Source organism: Caloenas nicobarica, chromosome 2 (assembly GCF_036013445.1).
Source record: "Caloenas nicobarica isolate bCalNic1 chromosome 2, bCalNic1.hap1, whole genome shotgun sequence".
Lineage (NCBI taxonomy): Eukaryota > Metazoa > Chordata > Aves > Columbiformes > Columbidae > Caloenas > Caloenas nicobarica.
This window is the reverse complement of record NC_088246.1, coordinates 19,035,016-19,058,769: the sequence shown is the minus strand read 5'-3', so window position 1 is coordinate 19,058,769 and position 23,754 is coordinate 19,035,016. Positions and strand designations below refer to the sequence as shown.

General features: G+C 38.4%; 1 protein-coding gene across 3 annotated transcripts in view; it reads right to left on the bottom strand.

Moving 5' to 3' along the window:
• The window catches only part of PRTFDC1 (phosphoribosyl transferase domain containing 1), a 48,545-nt gene that overhangs the window by 11,863 nt on the left and 12,928 nt on the right, over window positions 1–23,754 (bottom strand). For all 3 annotated transcript variants that reach the window (XM_065628177.1, XM_065628179.1, XM_065628178.1), the window contains exon 4: window positions 9,598–9,663. In XM_065628177.1, coding sequence (XP_065484249.1) covers window positions 9,598–9,663 — 66 coding nt within the window. The remainder of the gene's footprint in view (window positions 1–9,597; window positions 9,664–23,754) is intronic.

Here is a 23,754-nt window from a genome sequence, read left to right as displayed (position 1 = left end):
TCACAGAGTTAACTCAAGTTGGAAGGGACTCATAAGGATCATCGAGTGCAACTCCCTGCTCCTTGCAGGACTACCTAGAACTAAACCATGCGACTACGAGCATCATCCAGACGCTCCCTGAATTCTGACCGACTTGGGGCCCTGACCACTTCCCTGGGAGCCTGTTCCAGTGACCAACCCCCTTCTCAGTGAAGAACCATTTCCTAATGTCCAATCTGGACTTCCCCTGATGCAGCTTCATTCCGTTTCCTTGTGTCCTGTCACTGGTCACCAGAGAGAGGAGATCAGCATCTCCCCCTCCGCTGACCCCACGAGGACATTGCAGCCTGCGATGCAGTCACCACCCCTCAGCCTTCTCTTCTCCAGGCTGAGCAAACCAAGTGACCTCAGCTGCTCCCCCTAATTCTTGCCTTTGAGACCTTTATCCATCTTGGTCACACTCCTCTGGACAGTCTGATGTCCTTCTTGCATTGAGGCGCCCAGACCTGCCCACAGAGCTCCAGGTGAGGCCGCACCAGTGCGGAGCAGAGCGGGACAATCCCCTCCCTGCCCGGCTGGCCGTGCTGTGCTGGATGCACCAGGACACGGTTGCCCTCTTGGCTGCCAGGGACACTGTTGGCTCGAGTTCAACTTGCCGTCGACCAGAAGCCCCAGATGTCCTTCTGCAGGGCTGCTTTCCAGCATCTCGTCCCCCAGCCTGTATGTATAACCAGGATCACCCCACCCCAGGTGGAGAATCCGGCACTTGCTCCTGTTAAATTTCATGTGGTTGGTGATTACCCAGCTCTCCAGTCTGTCTCTCTGTAAGGCATATCTGCCCTCAAGGGAGCCCACAGCTCCTCCTGGTGTAGCATCACTGGCAAACTTACTTAAAATACATTCAATTCCTGTGTCCAGATAATTTATAAAAGCATAAAAGAGCACTGGCCCTAAAATTGTACTCTGTGTTTTTAAATGCAAAGGAGTCCTGCGAAGTTTACAATTCTCCAGTGTTGAGTGATCAGGGTGCACACAACTTGTGACTCTGCACATGGACGTTTTCACAGAGCGGAAATAATATTTGTGGTGTGAACTGGATCTACACAAAAATAATAAAACCCACCCCCACCAACCTAAAACAACAACAAAAAAAGGCTATGTCTCTTTTTTAGACAGTAGTAGAAATGGTTCATAGCAGCTTGTCTTGTGACATCTGGAAAAAGCAGAAGGTTTTTGACAATACTAGTACTATGTAAAACGAAGAAGAAATAATTTCTAATAACCGCATTCCATGTGACTTTGTCTCTCAGGCTAAAGAGCCACATTTTCTCTTTTATGATAAATTTCAATGTATCTGTGAATTTTAGATCTCTAGTAACAGACTGGAAACCTGCAAAAACTGAAAATCCGTAGTTTACTGCTTTTCAAAGCCACATGAGCTTACACACGGCAAGAAAGTCAGTTATTATTATAATACATGTAAGAAAAACCCTGACTTGTAATAAGCTGAAAAATACTCAGGCACTGAGTCAATACATTTCTATTGTTTACCTTCCCACAGGTCAGGAATAAATGGAACAATGTCCGCTAACAAGACCAAGCAGAGCAATGAGATCACGTATGCCTCCCGCCTGGCAGCACTAAGTGCTATGGAAACTATTTTTCACCTTCCTGGAAAAGAATAACAATGTTTTCTAGATTTTGAGTTTGTGTTCCAGTTGTTGGACTCAATGATCTTAAAGGTCTCTTCCAACCTAAATGATGCTATGATTTCAAGTGAGAAATGGCTATGAAATAGCAGTGCTTTGAAATTAGCACCGAAAAAGTGTTTGAGGGAAAGGCTGTCTCTGAATTCACATAAAATGTAAAATTTTAATACAGTAAAATGCTAAGTGGCAAATTTAGGAAGGGGGAGTATTTCCTGGAAAGCAGAAACTTACGTAATCAAATAAACAGCCATACTTAATGCAATACTACAGCTAAGAGGACAAACACAGCCCTAGCATGTATAGCAAGAAAATCAGGTGGATCCACAAAAAGGGTATTTTCTCCTTAAATATTTCAGCATGAAATCAGTAGAATAACATGCACACATATTAAAACAAACAAACACGCTGCCAAAAAAAATAAAACCAAACCAAAACCAATGAAATAAAAAGTAACACAGAATGGACTTAAGACTAAGGAAAGAAGAATTATTTGAGACCTGGAAAAAACACTTTATAGTAAAGTAAGGTTTGTAGCAGGAAGTAATAGCTTTTATTTAATTAACAGCCCAGTTCCCAGTGGGAGAACATTTTTCACAAAAGAACTTTGACCTTTCAGCCCACAACCTCAAAGAGACCACAAAATACCTTCAACAGCTGAGCCTGGGAACGAAAATTCAGAACTGCTGTATGCACTGGAAGTCATGGAGTCGATAAAATACTGGCTTTATGGCACATTATAATCTTCCACTGCAGCTGACCTTCAACTCATTTGTCAGTGTTCCACACCTGATAATTTGCTCTCTTATTTTAGCTCAGAGGAATTCTTAACATTTTTATCTGCCTCTTTGGTCACAGGGCAGGTGATTATGTAGGGCGATCACTTTTTTCTCCCAAATTGCCTGATTGCCACATTAGGTTAAAATTAAGAATTTCTCCCAACCTGTGATTAGCTTTAAGTTTGCTGATTCTGTTCAGACCAACAGAAGGATCGACATGCTTGAAATTTTATTTATTCCAATGACGTCAATTGCCTAGTATTAATTTTCTGTTATTAATTTTACCTTCAAGTCTTGTCCCATTTACAACCTACAGTCTGTCAGTGCTTTACAGCAGGCTCCCAATGTATTGGTTTATCTAAAAGAAGCTTCAGTAATGACTGAATGATAGGTAAATATGCAACCATATGGCAACATAAATTTGATAATGTCAAGCTGCTCAATCTAGTAGGCGAAGGTATTAAGAAAGGCAACAGCGAAAGGCAAAAAGCTATCCAAATTCAGAAGAGAAAATTAGGTTCACTGTGGCAAGATTTGCAGAAATTTTTAAGGAAGCAATTCAAAAAGGCAGATTTACCTAAGTCTTGTAAAGCTCATTGAAGGTAAGCAGGTAGCAAGCTTAAAAGAACAAACTTTTCTCCCATGTTACCTAAATATGAGACTCTCTAGCAGTATATGTATTCAACATGTTAGTCCAGATGTTACCTGGATTTTGGAAGTTTCTGTTCTTGCTGTGTTTCATGTAACCTTTCCCTAATAAAATTTCAGTTGTCTGCTGCTGAACACATGATACAAGTCTAGACAGACCTTGCATCCCACTTGGTAAGGTTGTAACGGTGGTCTTACAAGTGGAGAAAATACATGGAAATTGGAAATGGTAGAAATACTTTTATCTTTGAGTCCCCCCTGGTGTCCTGGGTTCCTCCCTCTCTCCTTGGATAGAACTATTCTTAAACTATTTGGGGATATATGTAACATATTGTTAGTTATACCAGTTATAAAATATGTATGGAAACACAGTTGCTGGAAAAGTTGAGATCATTTATACATCCACTTCTACAGATGAAGGCATATTCATCATATTCATAAGAAATACAAAAGACTAAAAAAAGAGACACAGCCTTTTTTTTTTTTTTGCTGGCAAGGTGGAGGGCTACAAAATAGTGGATTTTCATCGCTTTTAGTTCAACTTCCATTCAGAAGTCTGTATTTTCAGTTAGATTATTTCCAAAGACACCTTCTTTTCATGTATACTCTGTATCATTGGAAATACATAAATTGATAATGTGATTCTTTGAACTGAATTGTTAATGGATTATCAGCTTACTCATCACACCAGCAGCATTAGCTTTCTGAGCACCGTATTTGGGGAACCTCAGGTACTACTGGTTAAATAAGACATTTTAGGACAAGTTAGGCTTGAAGAAGCAGTGCCATAGGGCTGAAGAATCATCTGCAAACAAAGGCTAAACAATAACACATTGAGTTTCAGTGAGGAGGTGCAAAGGAAGCTACAAGGGCTGCTCTTAGAAGTGAAATCATTTTACAGTCTGCACAGAAATGAAAGCCACATACACATACTTCATCAAGATGTTGGAAAATAATACGAAAGACTTTTGAGAAAGGAGTAGGAGCTTTCTACAGGGTTCTAGAAAAGGTCATGAATGTGTGATTAGAATCTTTTCGGCTGGGCTGATTCACATCTTATGGTGTTCCTGAAAGAACAGATATTGTATCTCAAAACCGTTATTTCTTTAGACACTCAGTTTGGTTCGTGTCAGCTGCTAATGGGAGCAACTTGGTTCATGCATTGAAGTCTGTAAAACTAGTTCAGTATCTCCAAGAGTTAACAGCGTCGGGACGTAACGGAGGGGATGCTGGTACACGCTCACTGACGTTTTGTTCTTGGAGAGCATTTTGTTGAGGGCTGAACACGCACGTGTTCTGCTTGCAGCCATCTCTGCAGCACGCTTCTGCTGAGCATTAGAAGGAGAGCAAATGACCATGATCAATCTGAGGGTAATGCAGGAGCGGATCACTGTCTCCGTTCTCTTACTTGAAGGGAAAAGTATAATTCTCTGATCATCTGGAATTGGAAGAGTATTTCCTGGACACAGGCACAATCAACAGAACTATGATGTAGAAGCAGGTAGACAGGGGGTGAGCAGAGCCCATGTGAAAAATGGGATAGGAAGGCTGGGAAGTTTTCTTTCTACTTTCCTTCCTCCAGAACAACAACAAGAAAATCAGGATGAACAGTAGAAAAGATTGCCTAAGAAGGAAGTACAAAGAAAGGTGTTTGGCTTTGGGGAAGAAAAAAAATAGTGTCTTTTGCTGTGGAAAAAGCAGTTAAGGATGGCAACTGTCAGAAGAGCAGACAATATAAAATCTTATTAAGAAAAAATACAGAACAATGAAAGTGACTAATGTTGGCAGTTAAGTAAGGGTACTGAAGATGTGGAAGTCTTCAAGACACATAAAATCAACTTTTGAAAAGATGAAAAAGGCAAAGCTGCACGTCTGACAGGAATACAGTAAGATGTAGAGGTGAGTGGGAGACATGACTATTGCAGAAGTGTAGGCTGGATTCTGTACACCTTTACGTCATATAAATAGTCTCTCATGTACATAACATTTTAAAGAGAATGCCATTATTTTTTCAGCAAATTTATGGGCATTACTCCAGAAAGGAATGCATTTGGGGAGAGAAAGCACATTAGTTAAGGCAGTGAATACTGAAGGAGAAAAAATACTAAGTATAGAACCAACAGAATTCTGAGAAACAAACTTGGAATGGTGAAGGATAATAGGTATTTTAAATCTAGAGAATAAAACTTTGTGTCACACAGCTGGCACACATCATTTGTTAAATACTGAAATGTTAACATATTTAGGAGAATGCTGGAGAAGCAGCTCTCAGAACCGTTGTTCTCTGACATGCAGAGAAAATGGTTCAGTAAAAGAAGAAATGAGAGGCATACGGAAAGACAGTGAGATTGCGTTATATTCCTGGAACATCACCCCACGTGACAAGTGGGGCGAGAAAATGGTAGACAGTGGATAAATCGATTAGGTGAGACATATAAAGGAAGTCTGGAGATTTTATAGCACAAATCCTGCCAGAAGGCAGTGAGGAGTGCTGCACGGTGGGTACCTTCCTCTGAGTGAAACCCCCTTTTGATATGAGCTGATCAGCTGTTTCAGGAGAGCAGCAGAGTAGTGATGGAGTGCTCAAACTAACGCAATGAAGTGCAGAGAGAATACAAGGCGTTCACTTTCTTTTTTTCTTGATCACTATTTATTACCTTCTACGCTTCTCCAAAATGCCAAAACCACTGGCTGTCAACGAGATGTACTTAATACGAACAAGGAGAACCATCTTTCATAAAGAACATAAACATCGATCCGTATTACAGATAGATGGAATATCAGAAAATCACCGGCTCCATAATTGTATCATACTAACTGCATAGCTACTTGGTTTTAATTATAAGTTCTTATTCACCTAACAAATAAGAATGATTAATTTTATTCACATTCTATGTTATGTAGGAATAATGATAAAGCCAAAAGACATGAATTTAATTTTGACATCAAATACATAATACAACTGTAATAAGTACTTAATTGCAAAATTATATAAACTCTGAGTTTATGATTTTGTCTAACTTGCTTCATTCTCAAGGAGACAAATCGAAATGGTATAGGAGCTTTTTGAAAGGTTACAGGACATAATCATATGCAGAGATATACAGCATGATTCTTGTCAGTAGAGAATTTGGACTACGGAACCAGCTCCAGAGCTCTTGGGACAAAATATACCCACATACAAGAGGTAAATGGCAGTGATAACTCACAACTCTGGTACAGCTGGATCTACTGAAGTTTCTAGATGTTTTAAAATTTACTTTGCTTAAATGCCACAAATACATTAAATATGTTACAAATTTGTACAGCATTGTACAGTATAATTACAGAATTAATATTAAGGAGGGTTATATTATTTGTTCTTTCACCTCATCTACATAATTTTTCATAACCATCTTCCTTTGAAACAGTGCCTCTAGTTTTCCGGACAGTTATTAATCATCTCCCTGTTTTCAAAATTTATTCCTCTTCACAAACATTAATGACAATTTTTACCCAAATGAGCATTTCAGCTTTAAAGTAATTGAAAACTAAGCAGCTACTTAACTATGAAATCAGCTACTGAGAAATTTTATGTTCACCACTTACATAATTGAAAGAGATTTTGAAATTATATTTTTTCTGCATTGAAATGAATAGTTACAAAGCATTAGAGTCTTAAGCTATATCAGGACTCATTCTTCAAGTACCTTTATTAATGATTCATGCCATGGTAATCCTCATTCTTGCTTCTATGACTTTCTTCACAGAAGAATTTCAAATTGTGGATGACTTTCTTCAGGTTACAGTTTGGGTCTGTATGCTACCTCTCCTCTCTCTCAGAATATTCCTTTTTTTGTGGTTTGGGTCATTACACATTTTTTCCAGGCTGATAGTATTTTTATAAACAAAAGCATATTGTAGAGATGTACAGAGGAGATATTCTTCCTTCTGAAGAGCTATTATCCTTAACAGCCTCTTTTTAATTAGCTTTTTTCTTTCTTTAAGCTTCCTCAGAAAAAAAAAAAACCCACATTGTTACAGAACAGTATGTTCGTGAATATACTCAGTAATCTTTTTTTCCAATAATAAGTAATTCATGGAAATGATTTAGTTGTTCACTAGGGCTAGCCCTGGTTCCAGGTATTATTACTTAATGAAGTGCACTTTAAGATCAAAATCTCAGAATCTTTCGTGTGCAGGTTTCAAAACTGTTTACATTATTGATGCTTTTGAACTTTGCAGAAACTTAATGGAACTCCCATTCCAAATCCATGCTGGCACTTTTGAAAACATCTTCCATGATCGTTAAGTTAATGGGACTTAATCTGGCATATTAATTCTTCAATATAATTACAATATTTTCTTACCAAATACTCTAAGCAGGTAGAAGAAGCACCAGCTCACTTAAAAGCAGAGAAGTTGAATTCTATCAGTAAGTCTTCCACTAATTCATTCAGTGACTTAGGATGGTTACTAAAGCCAGCACTTTTAAAAGCCAGTAGCTAAACTAAGGTACTAAAAAACACTTCAAGGAAAGGTTTACATTGACTGTAGGAGGCTCTGAATCAGTCTGCAAATGGCTGATTAGTAAAATGTGCTGAATACTTGCACTAATTGCTTAAGTCAACAACAGATGGAGGAGTTGGCACCCGTGGACATAAGGCCACTCCTTCATATATCCAACTTTAGATGTGTAAGTATGAATATTTTAGCTGAAGGTTCACATCCCAGCTCTTCAATCAGTAAAATAAGTCTTAAGGAAACCCCGTTCTCACGTGTTACGGTGAAAATGCTATTTAATTATTCATACCTCGGCCGTGTCACAGACAAACAACCGCCAACATGCCCTTGGGGCAGGTCTGCTCCCCTGGCAGCCCCAGCCTTCCCCTCCTGCTCCGCTCTGGCCTCTCCACACCCAACCTCCAGCTCTGGGCTCCACTCTGCCCAGCAGCCCCCGCCTTCCCAAACCAGCCCCTTCACGCCTGCCCCAGATCCCAGCTCCTCACCCAGCCGTCCTGAACTACACCGCTGCCCAGCCTGATCCCCACGTATCTCCCAACAGCCACATCTTATGTCCTGTTCTATAGCTGGGAACAGGAGGGCTGTGCCAATGAGAAAAAAGGTCACTGGGATTTTCAGTGTAAGAAAACAATTTACTTCATTTTTGGAAAGCGCACAACTGCTTGGGGGAAAATTTTGCTTCTCTCTCATACATGTGTGGACACAGACAAATACACAGAAGTTCTGCAAAATAAAATAATGTTTTCCCCCAGTGCATTCAAATGATACTAGAAAGCTTATATTCAGAATAGATATCAATAACTGAAACATGGAGAAAATTTCGGATTGGAAGATGGGGAAGGGAAGCTGGGCCTGGAAGCTTAGAAAGTGTTTGGACTGTCAGGGAAAGAGACGTGTTAGGTGAGATGAATAGGTGCACTGCCAGTTCTACCTGTGAGGCAGGGAAACACATGCAAAATCATCACAGAAAAACAGGTAGCTCCAGTGTTTGAATACAAGAAAGTAGCAAATGAATTAATGTTTTCCAAGAACATGATTAATGCTCTTGTGATAATTTGGAAACAAACAGCCAGTAGGATTATTTAGAAGTGCAAATTGAGGACATACGTATCACTAAAATATTCTGAGTATTACGGCATTTTTTTCATTTAAGTTGTAGTTGCATCAAAACCTGTTTAATATTAATGAAGCATTTAAAGCTAAGTTTTTATCTTCTTCTTCTTGTGTGCCATAGCATAACAAAATGAATGAGTTAGCTGGTGCTATATTTGAGTGCTTTGAAGAAAATGCTATTATTTAGTGCCAGCTAATAAGAGAGTAACTACACGTACAGTACAAATAACAAGTATTATGTTGTCTTAATGCATAAGTAAAGAATCCATTTCTGACCATTTTCCACATAGACCATTTGCCTAATGAAAACAGCCTTCCTTCCTCTTCAAAGTACTGCTTTGTATTACCCTGCTTGGATGAAAATAGCCTTTTCACTGACTCAAACCACTCTCTTTCATTACCACAATGCTCAAGCGTAGTGCAAAGGAAATTCAGTCATGCAGCCAGCCTGACGTTGAAGTAAAAAAGCCCACCCATTTGATTATCTCAGTGAAAGGTTCCACAACTGAACTTTGTACAGTAGGCAAAATTGTATTAAACTCCTCGTATGCTGAATTCAACAGGGATACTCAACGTGCAGTTTGCTGGCGTGCACCCACCGAGGGCAGAAAAAACAAGGCTCCAAGACAGAAACAAGCTCAGGAGAAGCATTCCAGCACAGATTATGCCCACAATCTGGCTGGTGGTATGTGTACAACTATTGGGAAATGCAATCTGAAAGCAATGGCATTACAGCAATTTAATAGAGATTTTTTTTGATTTATTTGATTCCAATATTAGTATCTGACAGTCCATATGCAAAATTATGTAGCTTTTCTCAATTGTTTTTAGTAGATGTATTTTCTTTCTTAAATTTAAAATAAACAAACCTTTCCAGTCAGCTTTGAAAGATCATCTGCTCCCATTATCTGCATATCTTGCATAGACTGATCATTCTGAAAGAAGAAAGACAGATCTTTGAAATTTAATATAACCACACAAAATAGAAGTATAAACATGTTCACTTTTTTGGATCTTTCACAGTCTTGGTTACAAATATTTTCTAATGCTTGTTAGTACAGGTGTATGACAAAACGACATTCTCACTTGTTCATGTGGCTTCTATCATCTCCTGGTTGTATTTCAGCTCACAGCAAGCTCCAGGCTTTACTGAACTAGAAGAAGTTGCCTCTTTCTTTTTAAAATAAATAAGGTTCCCATGCTCGCTATTCCTTAATATGACAACTGTTCAGTAATGTTTTTGTCTCTTTCAAAACAGGAAGACAGAAGCATCTCAACACTTGACCAAACACCTGTAAGCACATTCTGGTTTTGGAACAGTCTTTAGAAACACAGGCAAAATGTGCTTACATCTGTCACTCACACAGAGAACTCTGCTATTTTTGATGAAATTCACTCAGTATTTTTTGAGGGGGAAAAGTTTTGCAAAAATTATGACTTGTTATCAAGAATAGTTTCAGCATGCCATACCGTTTCAAGAATTTTGGTTTTTCTTTTTCAACTAACTCAAAGATAAAATCACAATTCAGTAAAAACAAATACTGTTGATTAGGTTGAACTAAATACTAAACCCAACAGAACAGTATGCTTTGATTTTTGTATCAGAAAAGGTTTGTTTAAAAAAAAAAAACCAGTAAACTCTTTTGTTTTGATAAATTTGTTTTACAGGCATTTCTAGTACAAATTTTTTCCGATGGAAATTTCTCAACCAGCTCTAAGTTCATTCATTAATAGCAGCATACGAAGTTAAGATCACATAAGGGAGACATACGGAAGCCGTACTTTTAAGGGAGGCAAAAGAGCCCTTAAAGAAGGTAACAAATTGAAAACTGTAGTCATGGCCAGACTGTATGAACTTTCCAGAGAAAGCAAGAGCAAAATCAAGTGTAGTTAACGGGGTTTTTTTGCCAAATTGGTGCATGTGCTAATCTAATCTCCCTACCCCTAGGAAGACAGCATTAGTCCCATTCTAATAATAGCTGCGGTACCACAACGTGACATTGTAGTTTACTAGTAACATCAGGAAGCTTCATCATTACAAAAAACTGCCAGAAATGCAATACTTTAATACCTTGGTTTTATTTTATAAATCCAGCTCTCTGAAGTCAAATGCTTTTCCACAAATAAATAAGGGGACAGCAGGACTTACAAGGCAGGTGGGGATTTACTGGACTAAGGGGTTCATGGCTCTTCTCCCCCTCCAGCGGCAGCGGCGGCGGCTGCACGGCTGGGCAGGGGAACCTGCACCTGCCCACGCTCACAGCCCCGGCCGCAGGGCCCAGGGGCTGCCAAGGGACCTTTCCAGACACTTGCCCACAGGCAATCTGACAATGTCAGGAACTATTCCTGGTCCCCATGGGAATGGGTTGCCTAAATGAATACAGTAATTGCAGGTAAAGGTTGCGGGACTGCCCAGATGGCAATTTCTCCGGGTTTGCATACTGCAGACCCACCAAAAGGCTACCCTTTTACTCACACTCCACTCCCCAAAAAACTCTCACACCACAGCTTTGAAGGGGTCCTTAGCAGTCATTGCCTTAAAAGACAGTTTTCAGACCTGCCTTCACTTTTTCTGCACCGGATCTAGGAGCTTTAGATCCTTTTCATGCTGCTCTGATTTGTTTCCTGGGAAACACAGCTACAGCAGGAATGAAGGTTACATCCCATACGTTTTCTAATAAAAGTTTCAACATTTCTCTTATTTTTGTAAAGAAAAACAGGAAGACCAAGAGAGAGATAAGAGAGACAGAGAGAAAAAAGAGAGAGAGAAAGAGAGAGGAAGAGAAAGGGAGAGAGAGAGAGAGAAAGAAAGAAAGAGAGAGAAAAAGAGAACGAGAGAAAGAGAGAAAGAAAGAGAGAGAAAAAGAGAACGAGAGAAAGAGAGAAAGAAAGAGAGAGAAAGAAAGAGAGAAAGAGAGAGAAAGAGACAGAAAGAGAGAAAGAGAGAGAGAGAAAGAGACAGAAAGAGAGAGAGACAGAAAGAGAGACAGAAAGAGAGAAAGAGAGAAAGAAAGAGAGAAAGAGAGAAAGAGAGGAAGGAAGGAAGGAAGGAAGGAAGGAAGGAAGGAAGGAAGGAAGGAAGGAAGGAAGGAAGGGCAACTGATTTCCTCAAAATATTTTTTTAAAACTAAATAAAAAGTGGAGATGGAGAAAACTTTAAGTTCAGAGTTAAGAGCATAAGCCTTTTGTCATAGATCAAGACAGGTCACTCTTCAAAAGTCAGGGACATACTCAGGTCACAACTATTATAAGACTATTAAAAGCAGATAGTTTCTAATATTTACCACAGCCTGTGCAACCAAGGCAGTGGCAAAATATTTTTTCATTTCCAAATGAGAAAGACTGGAATTTCATTAACCACCAACACACAAGAATTACCGAAGGGGCAGTTTGCTCTTAGTTGCTATCATAGTTGAATAAGAAAGAGGAAAAAGAAGCTAACAGTGAGGTACAATGATTAATGAATTTATTTATTTTTAACTAAAAAAAAAAAAAATCTCTTTCAGCAGTCTTCACAGCAGCACTGTTTCCTTTGCATTTGGTATTTCTGGCTCCAGCTGAAAGGAAGATGCTGAAATAGCATCTTCACTGCTGGCAGTTGAGCAAACACAAAAGCCATTGAGAGCCGGGGGATCAGAGATCCCGTCCCTCTGCGTATTCACACACTGGTTGTTGTGACACAAGCACACACAATTATGGAAATCCTCGTGTTCTGACTGGAGAACAGTTGCTGTCAGAGGACAGGGCTGAGTATTCACTGTGCCTAGAAACCATACAGAAAAATGCAGCACAGAATCCTCCAGCCAAGGTGCTTTCAAGAAATTTTGAAAATTACTTGCATCATGCAGTAGAGCGATTCTATTAAAACAAACCAGATCATTGATTTTAATGCCATTTATAACTATCTCTACATTCATCAATGAACTCAGACTGTAAAATATATACCTGCCAAACAGCAAGACTCAATACCATGCTGTCGCATTACCGTAATCATAATGTTCATATAGATAACGTGCACATTATAGCTGCCATAGGAACCTCTCAGTGTTTTTTGCCAAGTTCTCAGTTTATAAACTCAAAATAACAGTGCGCTAAATGTTAACTATGAAGTACAATAAATGTCAGGAAAGAAAAAAAATCTGTTTTGTTCAGTACCAATTACTGTCAGTTCAGAACTGTTTGTTTAATTTCCATGGTCTCAAGTCATTCAGAGCTTTTCTTTTCCTTTGGGAGTTGTTCCATACCTTGACAAAACTGATACGATTGAGTCTCTAGGACTTCTTTTCAATGCAGAGACAAGAATTAAAAGTTCACTTGTTGTCACCCGAAGTTCCTCAGTACTTGCTTTCTAACATCCCTAAACCCTATCAACACAATTTTTGCTAGATACTAATGTCCCAGATGAATACATATCAAAATGATACTGTACTTCGATTAATGCAGCACAAAATGTATTGCAGCTGTTTCACATCCTTATGCCTGAGCCCAAGCTGTATTTAATACTGCATTTCTGGGTTTTTTCTGTGTTTTATTTATCTGCGTTTTCTCAATTTTTTTCTTTTTACTTGCTGTGTTGTATTTTTTCACCTGTTCATCTTTGGTTTATAATTTTATTTCATTCAGACCTTGTCAATATACATCTTTAGATCCAATGAATACTCAATGAATGAAAGCAAGAACGTTACTATTTCCACCTCCATTTTTCATGGCACAATAAAACCTTGATTTTCTATGTTGACTGGAAGTATAGATATTTAAATTCCATCTATACTAAGTCATGTCTTTTGAAACGGGTGGCGCACAGAATTACTAGATCTCCTGAGATCAACACTTGGACATAGTTGAAGTTACAAGTGAAATGAGTTGGGTGGTCTCAGGAAAATTTATTATAAACAGCATTGCTCATCTGAAAATTGCACCAAACTGTGAACATCTGTTACTCTTCTAAAGAAATGGAATCTGGAGTACGTTAATACTGGGCTCACTGAAACAAAGATTCTTTAATCATGGCAAAAAAAGTAGCTCTAACATAACAGTTTAAATGCATAACGAAATTATGAAATATGGACACCAGGTCATTAACACACATCTAGTTAGTACAGTCTGCAGAGTTCATATGGAATTTCTTTGAAAAACTGTGATTGCCTTTTTACCTTTTTCTCCCAAAATTCATTGGAGAAATTCTTAACAAAGAAGGATGTGGCCATCAGGCCTGTTCTACTTTGCTTTCTGCCACTGGAGTGACACAGCAGATCGGCAAGCTGAGGATTCCCATGAGGACAGCTCTTTCACTTCACACCATCATCCCATCTCCTATGAATGGGTTGTCCAGGAGGGTTTTGACCAAAAAAAAGTGTTTGACAGACCATCACTTTCAGTTGTCCCTTGAACCTCAAGCCATTGAATACAGCATGTTCCTAAGGCTCCCCTTATTCTTCCCTACTGGCGAAGTGAAATAGGTAGGACAGAATTAGTGCCTGGCAGCTGTCTGACTTGTACCCACAATTGGCAGAGTTTGAAAAGCAAGAGTCAAGCACCACTTCACCAAAAGGTTTGGTGCAACATTTCCACTGAAGTAGATTTCAGTGTCCACATTCCTTTTGGGCTCACCTTTTTATGACAGCCCCTTAAGACTGTCATTATCTGCACAAGATCTATGCTACTTCTGTTCTCATTGGGTCACCCATGACCTTGAAATGTGTTCATGGAAGACAGGATGACTCTATTCCTAATTTAGGTATCTGAAAGTTAAAACATCTAAATCCTTGCACCCTGGGCTTCTTTCATAATCAATGGAGAAAACAGGATAGATCATGTAAATCTTCTATTTCACCATATGGGAAAACTCCAGCAAATAAACTTACACTTAGACATGTAACTGTGAGAAATCTGAAGTTAGGTGAGATGAATCCCAGCTGAAGAGATGAGATCAATATTTTCTTTCTAAAAACCTCACCAAACACTCAGAAAGAAATTATTTTCAATCACATTTACCATAGGCACGTAAGAAGCAATTATCTTTACTGTTTTCCATTAGTAACATCCTGCGCTATCCACTCAGGCTCTGTCTCACACAAATGTTTCACACAATTTTCCTTGGTTTCGCTCCAGGACAATTTGCTTGTATGGTTACTCGAAGGTTTCATTTTAATCTAGGTGAAATAGATTTGGGGAGAGATTTCAAATGATACAACCAATCTACTATTTCTTCCAACTCGTGTCACCAAAAAAATATTAGCAACCAGTCTTTGCAGATTTTTTACAAAAGCATTACACTGGATAATTAATAATATTGGCACTGGACAGTTAATAGGGGTCTACATGCTAAACTTCTTGGAGCAGAAATATAGGGTTTAGCCGCTGAATAATGAAAACAATTGGGTTTCATGTGTGTGGAGTTCATGATCATTGAGAATGGAGTCTCGATGAACCTCGATAAAACAATAACTTGCTTTTGGTGCTGGAGACAGCAACTGGGCAGGCTGCACTAACAGTAACTCTGAAGGTGATCTGAACTGCTGCATTTTGAATGCCACTGAGGGAACAAGGTGGATGGCACTAAAGCCAAAGGGAAGATGACATTTACCAAGATAATGAATGATGGGGATTTGAACAAAATTATTGGTAGTTCATACGGTAAAGAAAAACTGAGACTTTGAAACATCACATGGACACAACTGACTTTTGAAATGGATATAAGTTTTCAGAGACACAGCTACAAAACACTGCTGCAACAGAAATGGAAAATGACAGCAAAACCAAGCAGAACTGTATACTGTGGCATACAAATTAACACTTATTATAGATATGATTTTCAGTTAAGAAAAAACATAATGCTCAGATGAAAACAGAGCGGACATGACAAGAAATTACTTTCCAGTTAATAGCTTTCAAAAATGAAACCACAGAAGCAATGTCTCTCATTCAACTTTGAAATAGAAAATCATTACTTCTGTGTGACTTAGCTGCAGCAAACTGATTCATAATATAACCAAGCTTTCTGCACTTAAAAAATAGCACTGCAGAAATTAAATGCTGGGTTTGGCAGAGTTTAGATAGATGTATCTGCAATTATAAAGACTTCTGCTTTGAAATTATATACTGTTCAGTAATTATAATATCTTTTGCTACATTACCATGGTCTATCATCTCAGACATGAACATAATAATGAAAATGAAAATTTCAATGTTCCAGTTTGGATGCTGACACCTTAGTATGGAATATATTTGCTTTGCAGCCTGCCTCCTGAGAAGTACTGCAATATACAAATACTTTGGTTGGGGGACAGTCAGTACAGCATCTACATCATCTGTTAACCTATTTTGACTACAAGGTAAAGTCAAAGTGAAATATAAAGTATAGGCTATGAAATTATCCTCAGTATATCAGCAGCACTAAGAATAACATCTATGAAGTGTTAATACAGAAGATGCTGTACTTACCCTGTTTCCCCAAAAATAAAACAGGGTCTTATATTAGTTTTTCTCCAAAAGATGCTTTTTTTTATATGTATAGCTGCCTGGACACTATTTAAATTGACTTTTTTAATGAACTGTAACTAGGGCTTATTTTTGGAGTAGGGTTTATATTTTGAGCATCCTCAAAAATCCTGAAAAATCATGCTAGAACTCACTTTTGGGGAAACAGGGTACGAGCTACATACACTTGAACTGATACCATTTTGGGTTTCTTCTCTAAAGAACACCAGCTCAGAACAAAGAAGCTCAAGAGCGCAGGTCAGAACATGGACTGTCATGGTTTTCACACCAGGCAACTAGAAGGACTATCCAGGCTTAAGGAGCAACATTCAGGGGACAGCTGGTAAGTACTGTTGATCTGGAGACCTGTGCAAATGAGTGAAAATGATATGGATCACTTCCTAGTAGAGACTGGAGAGCTCCCCTTCCCTTCCCCTGCATCAGATGTACAGCAAAGGGCAGCCTGCAGCCTCTGGGGCACACCCACACTCAAAATAATCAAGTGCCAGGTCACTGATATATTTGTAGGAGGTGCTTTGAATACCTTGCAAACAAGCCAACAGTGCTGAACCAACTGGAAATTGAATACAGTAAACTGGCATACACCCACTGTCAGAACATCGCCTGTCCCGCAGGGACAGTAAAGGTACATTTGTACTGAAGCGCTGATGGTTTCAAGTGTCTCTGTTAGCTTTAAAGCTGCCTCCCTGAGCTGCTGGGTAACCACATTGCTGACTGTGCTGCACTCAGACCAGCCTTATTGCTATTGCCAGGATAACCTGCGATAGTAAATTTTAAACTGGTGTAGGTATTTCTGTCTGAGCTCTAGTTACTATCGTGTAAGATAGACTTTACTCCTCTATGGTTAGATCTACAATATAACTAATTAGAAGATTTCACTTATTCTTTATTCTTTTTCTTCCTTGTGGTTATTCCTGAACTAAAAGCTCCAACAGACAGGTTTGGAAGCACTTCACATTCAGGCTGGTCTATCCAGTTCCAGGGAAGGCCAGAGTTCTGCAGTAGGGAAGTTGGCTTTGGACAGAGAAACACAAACAACAAACTCACTGCCAGCAGGTCCTCCTCAGCAGCTGACCTGGGGTAACACGTGTGTGTTTCTTCCCTGCTGTAAAAGCAAGGCAGATCATTCAGCTTAAACAACAGTCAGGGTAAATGTAAGTTATTAAACTTAATAAATTGGATTGTTTACAATCATCTGTTCACACATTCAATAATTTCTGTGTAGCAGGACTCCTGCATGTCTCCTCTGTATTGAACCCAAAGAAAGTAAGGTATCTTGAAACAGATACTAGAAAATTCATCTCCTGTAGGAGCTGCTTCCATGGAGATTCTCTGGTATCCAATGAAGCATAAACTGCCATGGAAGCTTCTCCCCTCCTGGCATTTGGAATTGATCTCTCTTGTGTGTACTCTCAGACGTCAGCAAAGGTGAACCCACATGCAATGTCAATGCAGTTAACACAGGCTAACTTATTATTATACCTGCAACTAAGAACATATTTGCTAGGGGCACATAATAAAAGCTGTAAATTCTTTACACTCTTTTATTTGCTGGAAGCATGTGTTCAACACTTTATTTCAATTTCATTAATTTTTAAGTTCTGTAGATATACAGAATAAAGATATTTCAAATATTTTCAAAGAAAGAAAATTTTCTAAACACATGAGTGCATACATGATCTACCCCTGTGATTTTATTGCAGGTAAAACTTCCCTTAAAATCTCTAAACAGAGATATGATTTCAGTTATATTGGCATAAACATAAAGTAACTCTACTGGAAAAGGGCCAAACTTTTGTAAACTGCAACAGAATTTAGACCAGTTAACTTGCCTAATAGGGATTATAGACAATAAATTATTTCATTTTTTCCTTTCTGGTTTAGCAATTCAGTTTTATATATTTGCTCGGTATTGGTTCAAGGGGTTATTTTGTCTAAGAATGAGACAGTAAGATTGCGGCACCACATATAACCATATGGCACAAACAGCACCTGTACACTTAAAAAGAATAAATAAAATTTAAAACTTACAGATAAAAGAACAATTTAGGAAGTGTACTCTCCAGAAATGCCATAAACCTACTCAGGCACTCATTTTGGACTGCCAGAAGGCATTACTAAGGCATTACCTTTTGTGATAATAAAGTAATAAAAGCCTACACTCTTGGGCTTCTTTTCTTCCTCAGCTCTCAGAAGACCACAAAGTAAAGAGCGTAAGGAAAATCTTCCTCCTGTTACTATGCCATGGTAATGCAAAAATTGTAAGGGACAACAAGCATGATATAGACAACTAAACTGGACTCAGCTAGGAAAAGGCCAGTTTGGGTTCAAGTCCATATTATCTGGAGTATCTGTCTTTAAACCAATTATTGTTTCACATTAAATGCATGGACTAGAAGTCATGTTTGCCAGCATCAATAGAGGGTCTCAGCATGCCACACTAGATCCATATGTACCCTCTTATCTCATTTTTATAATTGTGTGGGAAAGTATTCAACAAAAGTAAATGAATATTGTGAAAAATCGTATAGAGAATTTGTAGCTGTGCACTAAAAGCCCCGTCCCTTGGGGGGTTCTGAAAGCACAAGACAAATCAGCTTTCTCTAGGCCAAGCACAAAGTACCAACCTCCTGACCCTGACTATCAGCAGTTCCTGGGATTTGGAGAGAAAAGGAAGGTAGGAGAAGAATCTTTAAATTTGTCAAATAGCCACAGGCTGATAAAACAGATAGATAGGTGTAAGCAAATTCACAAAAGATGAGACTAATAAAACCCTCAAATGCTTAGTCCCTTCCAATAATCTGGAGTTTAGTGTACCATTGACCCTCACACCTCGGCAGCGCTCTCTTTCATGCCGCTATGTTTAGTCCCTTGGCTAGTGACAACTTGGAAACTTTTGGTGACACACTTATCCTGTGGGAGTTTTCTTGCAAGGTTATTTTATAGTATCTCTTCCCTGTTTAAATATTCTGGCTGTCAAATAAGGAAGGAAAAAATTGTATTTGTCACAGAGATAAGCACTTCGATAATACAGTACTTCTTGTTACTGCTATATTCCTTTCAAGTAACCTTTTTGTTTTATGCCTTACAGCACCCCTGGGGTGTGGCACTGCACGAACATTGCACATGCTATGATCTGTTTTAAGAAACAGCATTTAAGAGATGCCAGTAAAAGAGAGTCATAGAATTCCTTGGGAAAATTAGAACCCTCCGGCTTCTTTTAATTAATTTTGCCACACTTCAGATCTTTATATAAAAACCCACACACTAAATGGTATTATTAGCATCCAAATAAGTAATCAAGGAGATACTTTTCCAATGCATAAACATGTCATGGTACTTTCAAACTTGTCAGATCTTATTTGTACAACAGGATTAGCAACCACTAAGTTCTGGACCTTTATAATACGTCAGAGCCCATCTCCCTGTCACTGTAAAAATCCGTGGAACAGACTGAAAATATGGACTATAGTCTCTCCTAATGATGACATATAGTATTGTCGCAAATGTGATAATTTAGTGTTAGCTTGCTGTATTTTTGGTGGACTATGAAACAAAAACTAAGACTAAACTTCCATTTTTAGGCTTTGTAACAAACCACTGCTTTCCAACAAATATTGTATCCAGGGGAACTCTAGAATCCTACTCTTTGAAAACATGACCTCTTGAATGCTTTTAATGAAATCGCTTGATGCTTGGAATCTGTACTAAAACTGACCAATTTTAAAAACATCCAAGGTCTCAAATGTTAAGATGTTCCAGAAGCCTGGATTGCTTAAAAACACCAAAGATTTAAGCTCATGAAAAAAATACTTTAAAAAATTAAGACAAATGACCTTCAGATCTAAAACTCAATTTATACATAGTAGCTGTACCCTTTGTAATCTAAACTGTAATCTAAAACATTTATTTCAAATTAGAGAACATTTTTCAAAAGAAAACATTACAGCTTGTTAGAAAAATGTGACCTTTGGGGAGACAAATTTATCCAGAAAGAATAGAAAATACCTCTTGTGGAGTTTGCAATAGATCTGAAGTCCAGAAAAACAGAGTATCAACCTACAATACAGGAAAACTGTAAAATTTTTTCAGTTAGGAAAAAGAATTCCGCAGCTAAAGATCACGAATGAGTATAGAGGAAGGCAATAACTAAGTATGGAACAATAAACAAAAACGAAAAGTATCTCAACAGGGCAAGTAATTTCTTGCTTTAATATGCCCTATAAATGCCTAAACCAAATATTTTGATATTGGAGAGCTGTAGCGCAGCTCAGTATCCCTCTCTCTTCACTGCCACGTGTTCTCATTTTGTCCCCATAGCAATCAGGCTGCTTCCTACTCAGTTCTCCCCCAGCTGACCTGTTTGGTTCCCCCAAATCTTTTACATGTGAGTCACTGAAACACTTACTCATACTTAAAAAAAAAATCCCTAAGAATTTAGATGGTGCTAACATATTTAAGTGGTGTGTAGGTGTCTTATCTGATGCATTCAGTTACAGGGATCACTCCTCTATGAGTAAGCTTTACATTACAGATGAACTTGATAAACTGACTGTATGATAGGCTTATCACGGCCTTTCCTGAACTATGCCCACAAATTAATGCCTACTTATATTATTAGTAACACTCCAAGCCCCTAAGCAGTGTCCAACAGGAAAATACTGTTTTAATTAAAGAAATAGCTTTCTTCCTCCTTACAATCAAGACAGCCTTAAGGAAGAGATGAATTTAAGCTCTCATATCTCGCAACTCTGCCATCACATTAAATGGAAGCTGTAGATGTCTAGAAAGGAGAGCATCTGTCTCCAGACTTGAGAAGTTCCACAACGCTGAATCCTAAGGCCACATTTTACTACATATAGTACAGCCCTCTTCAGTTTGCCTTAGAACACCATGAAAAGCAGGTTGGTTCTCAAAAATAATTAGGGTTGAAACATTCATGCTCTTTCTGTCACCCCTGAGTAGCATCTCTCAGATAAAGAAGAGGGGGCCTGAGGCTTGCCAGGCTGCACCCTTGGTGACGAGGATCCCTTGACAATGGGTAGACTTGTTTTCCAGCCGCGTGTCACTCTCCCTCTGGCAGGGGCTACCAGCAGGCTGAGATGCACACATGCATCTGAGACGGAGAAGTTAATCTGGCAAGCTGAAACCATTGAAAGAGGAAATTTCTGGTAACTGGTCTCATCTGGGCTGGGCCAGGTTAGGAAGTTGCTGAGGAGCAGCTGAGCTGGCAAGTAGGACTGGCACTGCAGTCCCTGAGGGATGAACCAGAGCCTGCCTTCACATGCAGAAGTGAAACAGAGCATGTTCCTCACCTTCTCAACCATGTCTGGCCCTGTTAAGTTTCAGAAAATAACTGAAGCATCAGAGATATGGAGAAAGCACCAGTGCCTGCTTAAGACTTGGGAGTATCTTTGGCTTGGAACTGTAAAGGACCTTTTGTTCACTTGTTTTAGCAGGCCTGAGCATTTCACAGAGCTTTCACTCAAAAAGATACAACTACTTTAGGATGCAAATGCTATTTTTTTCCATTCACAGACATGGAAAAGTACACGGAGATAAAATCCCTTTGGCAGTTCTAGGAGTAGATTTCTAGTCCCAAATCCCTCATGTTTAGCTTGCCCATAAGACATCTATTTTGCAACACCATCTACAATCACTAGAACACATTTCTGATAACAGCAACAACTTTAAGGTCTATATACTTGACACTGGTAGCTTCAGTGGACTAAATTAATGTCATATTTTTGTTGCCCATTAGCTTCTAAAAGTATATCATGCTGTGAAATTCTCTGTACAGGTGTTTACTGTCTACAGTACTGACTACAAGCCATGCATCTGAAAAAGGTTAAAAGAGTATATTTGAGTTTTTGAATGTCTAGTACACATACAAGCTCTCTCCAAAATAAATAAATAAACCACATTTTGCCTAGACTGAAGCTATTTATTTGCATGCCAAACTGGCAATTCCCAGATAATCTGGAGTTCAATCCCGTGAAATTATTGCAGAATTTGTGCTTAAAGTTGATAGGAATTCATTCTACCAAGCAGGCTCCAATTGGTAATTCTTCCATGGCTAATCAGCATCAAAAAGATGACATGGTCATCAGCTAAACTATGGGCACGAAGCAAAATAAAGGGAACTCACAACCTGCCCAAGAGAAAGCCTGTAAGTACAAAAGCTGATGTGAAACAACTAAGTATATTGCTTTCGTCTCAGGACGCTCATTTTTCTCAGGAAATCATAAGCTGTGCTTTCATGACACACAGGCATGGAGGTAAACAATCATTGTAACCCTGGTGTAGAGTCTGGGTCATTAAATGCAAGCAATACACTTAGTTGTTTCTTTTATGTTGTTAAATGAATAAAACCATTTTGAAATTACTTGCTTTTCAGGGTCAGGATTACAACATATTGTTTTCAGATGTAAAGTTCATACTGACACAAAAAAACCCCAAGTTCCATACATTAAAATTATACCGAATATGTTATTATAGAAGGAACGTACATTTTATACCATTCACTGCTCTAATTATAGTCTGGTGCCTCATGCTGTTGTTTTTTACGATGTAAGTATTTAGCAGCAGTGTATGAGAAGTAAAGCTACATGACAGAAAAATAAACTATTTTACTACATTTACCAACAAGGTTTCAACTTACTCATTATAAAATCCGTTTGTTTCTTTATTTCGACAGTAGACAACACTATTTATTGAGATGATTTTATATAGCAAAAACATTCAGATTTCTACTAAACAATGCTTGTTTTGTTGCTCGTTTTTGGAATTTTGCAGCACTAATGGTGCTGTTTGTGCCAAGATTAATAACCAACAGTTGTAAATATACTTCAAACAACTGGAGGCTGAAGAGGAAACAGATCATATCAACGGATTTGTTTGTGAACAGACTTCAATGGAACCATTGTGCATTGATTATGATTCAGAGGTCACATTTTTTAATTAGTTATGTTCTGGAAACCATAAATAATGTATTCATTTTAAAAAATTACATGAATTGACCAAATCCACATAACTGTCTAGAAGTTTCTTCCAAGTGACTAGCATGCAACATTCATTTAAAGTTCATTCGTATTTTCAGGATGATTTTCAACAATATTTTCTTGATCAGAATACAAAAAATGCACCTCTAGAATCCATAATTCAGGTATTACATGGAAAACTGATCAATATTCTGTAATAATCTGAGCTCAAAATGGAATTAACAACTATGATGTATAACCTGATTATCAACAATTCATCTGCTAGCCTCTTTCAAAGTGCACTGCACAATTTCACAATAACAGGGATGACTGGTCTTCTGCCACTTCAGTCCACACAGGAATAATCAAAGAAATCACAAAAGTCTTAAGGAAGAGTATCAATCTCACTCCTAGTTTAGCTTACCATGGTTTTCACTGAAAAAAGCTATGCCATCGAGATTCACTTCCCTTAAACGTGAGGTTTGCTATCATACTTACTTTGTAAAATATAGTAATTAAGAGAATTAAATGGACAGCTATGTATAA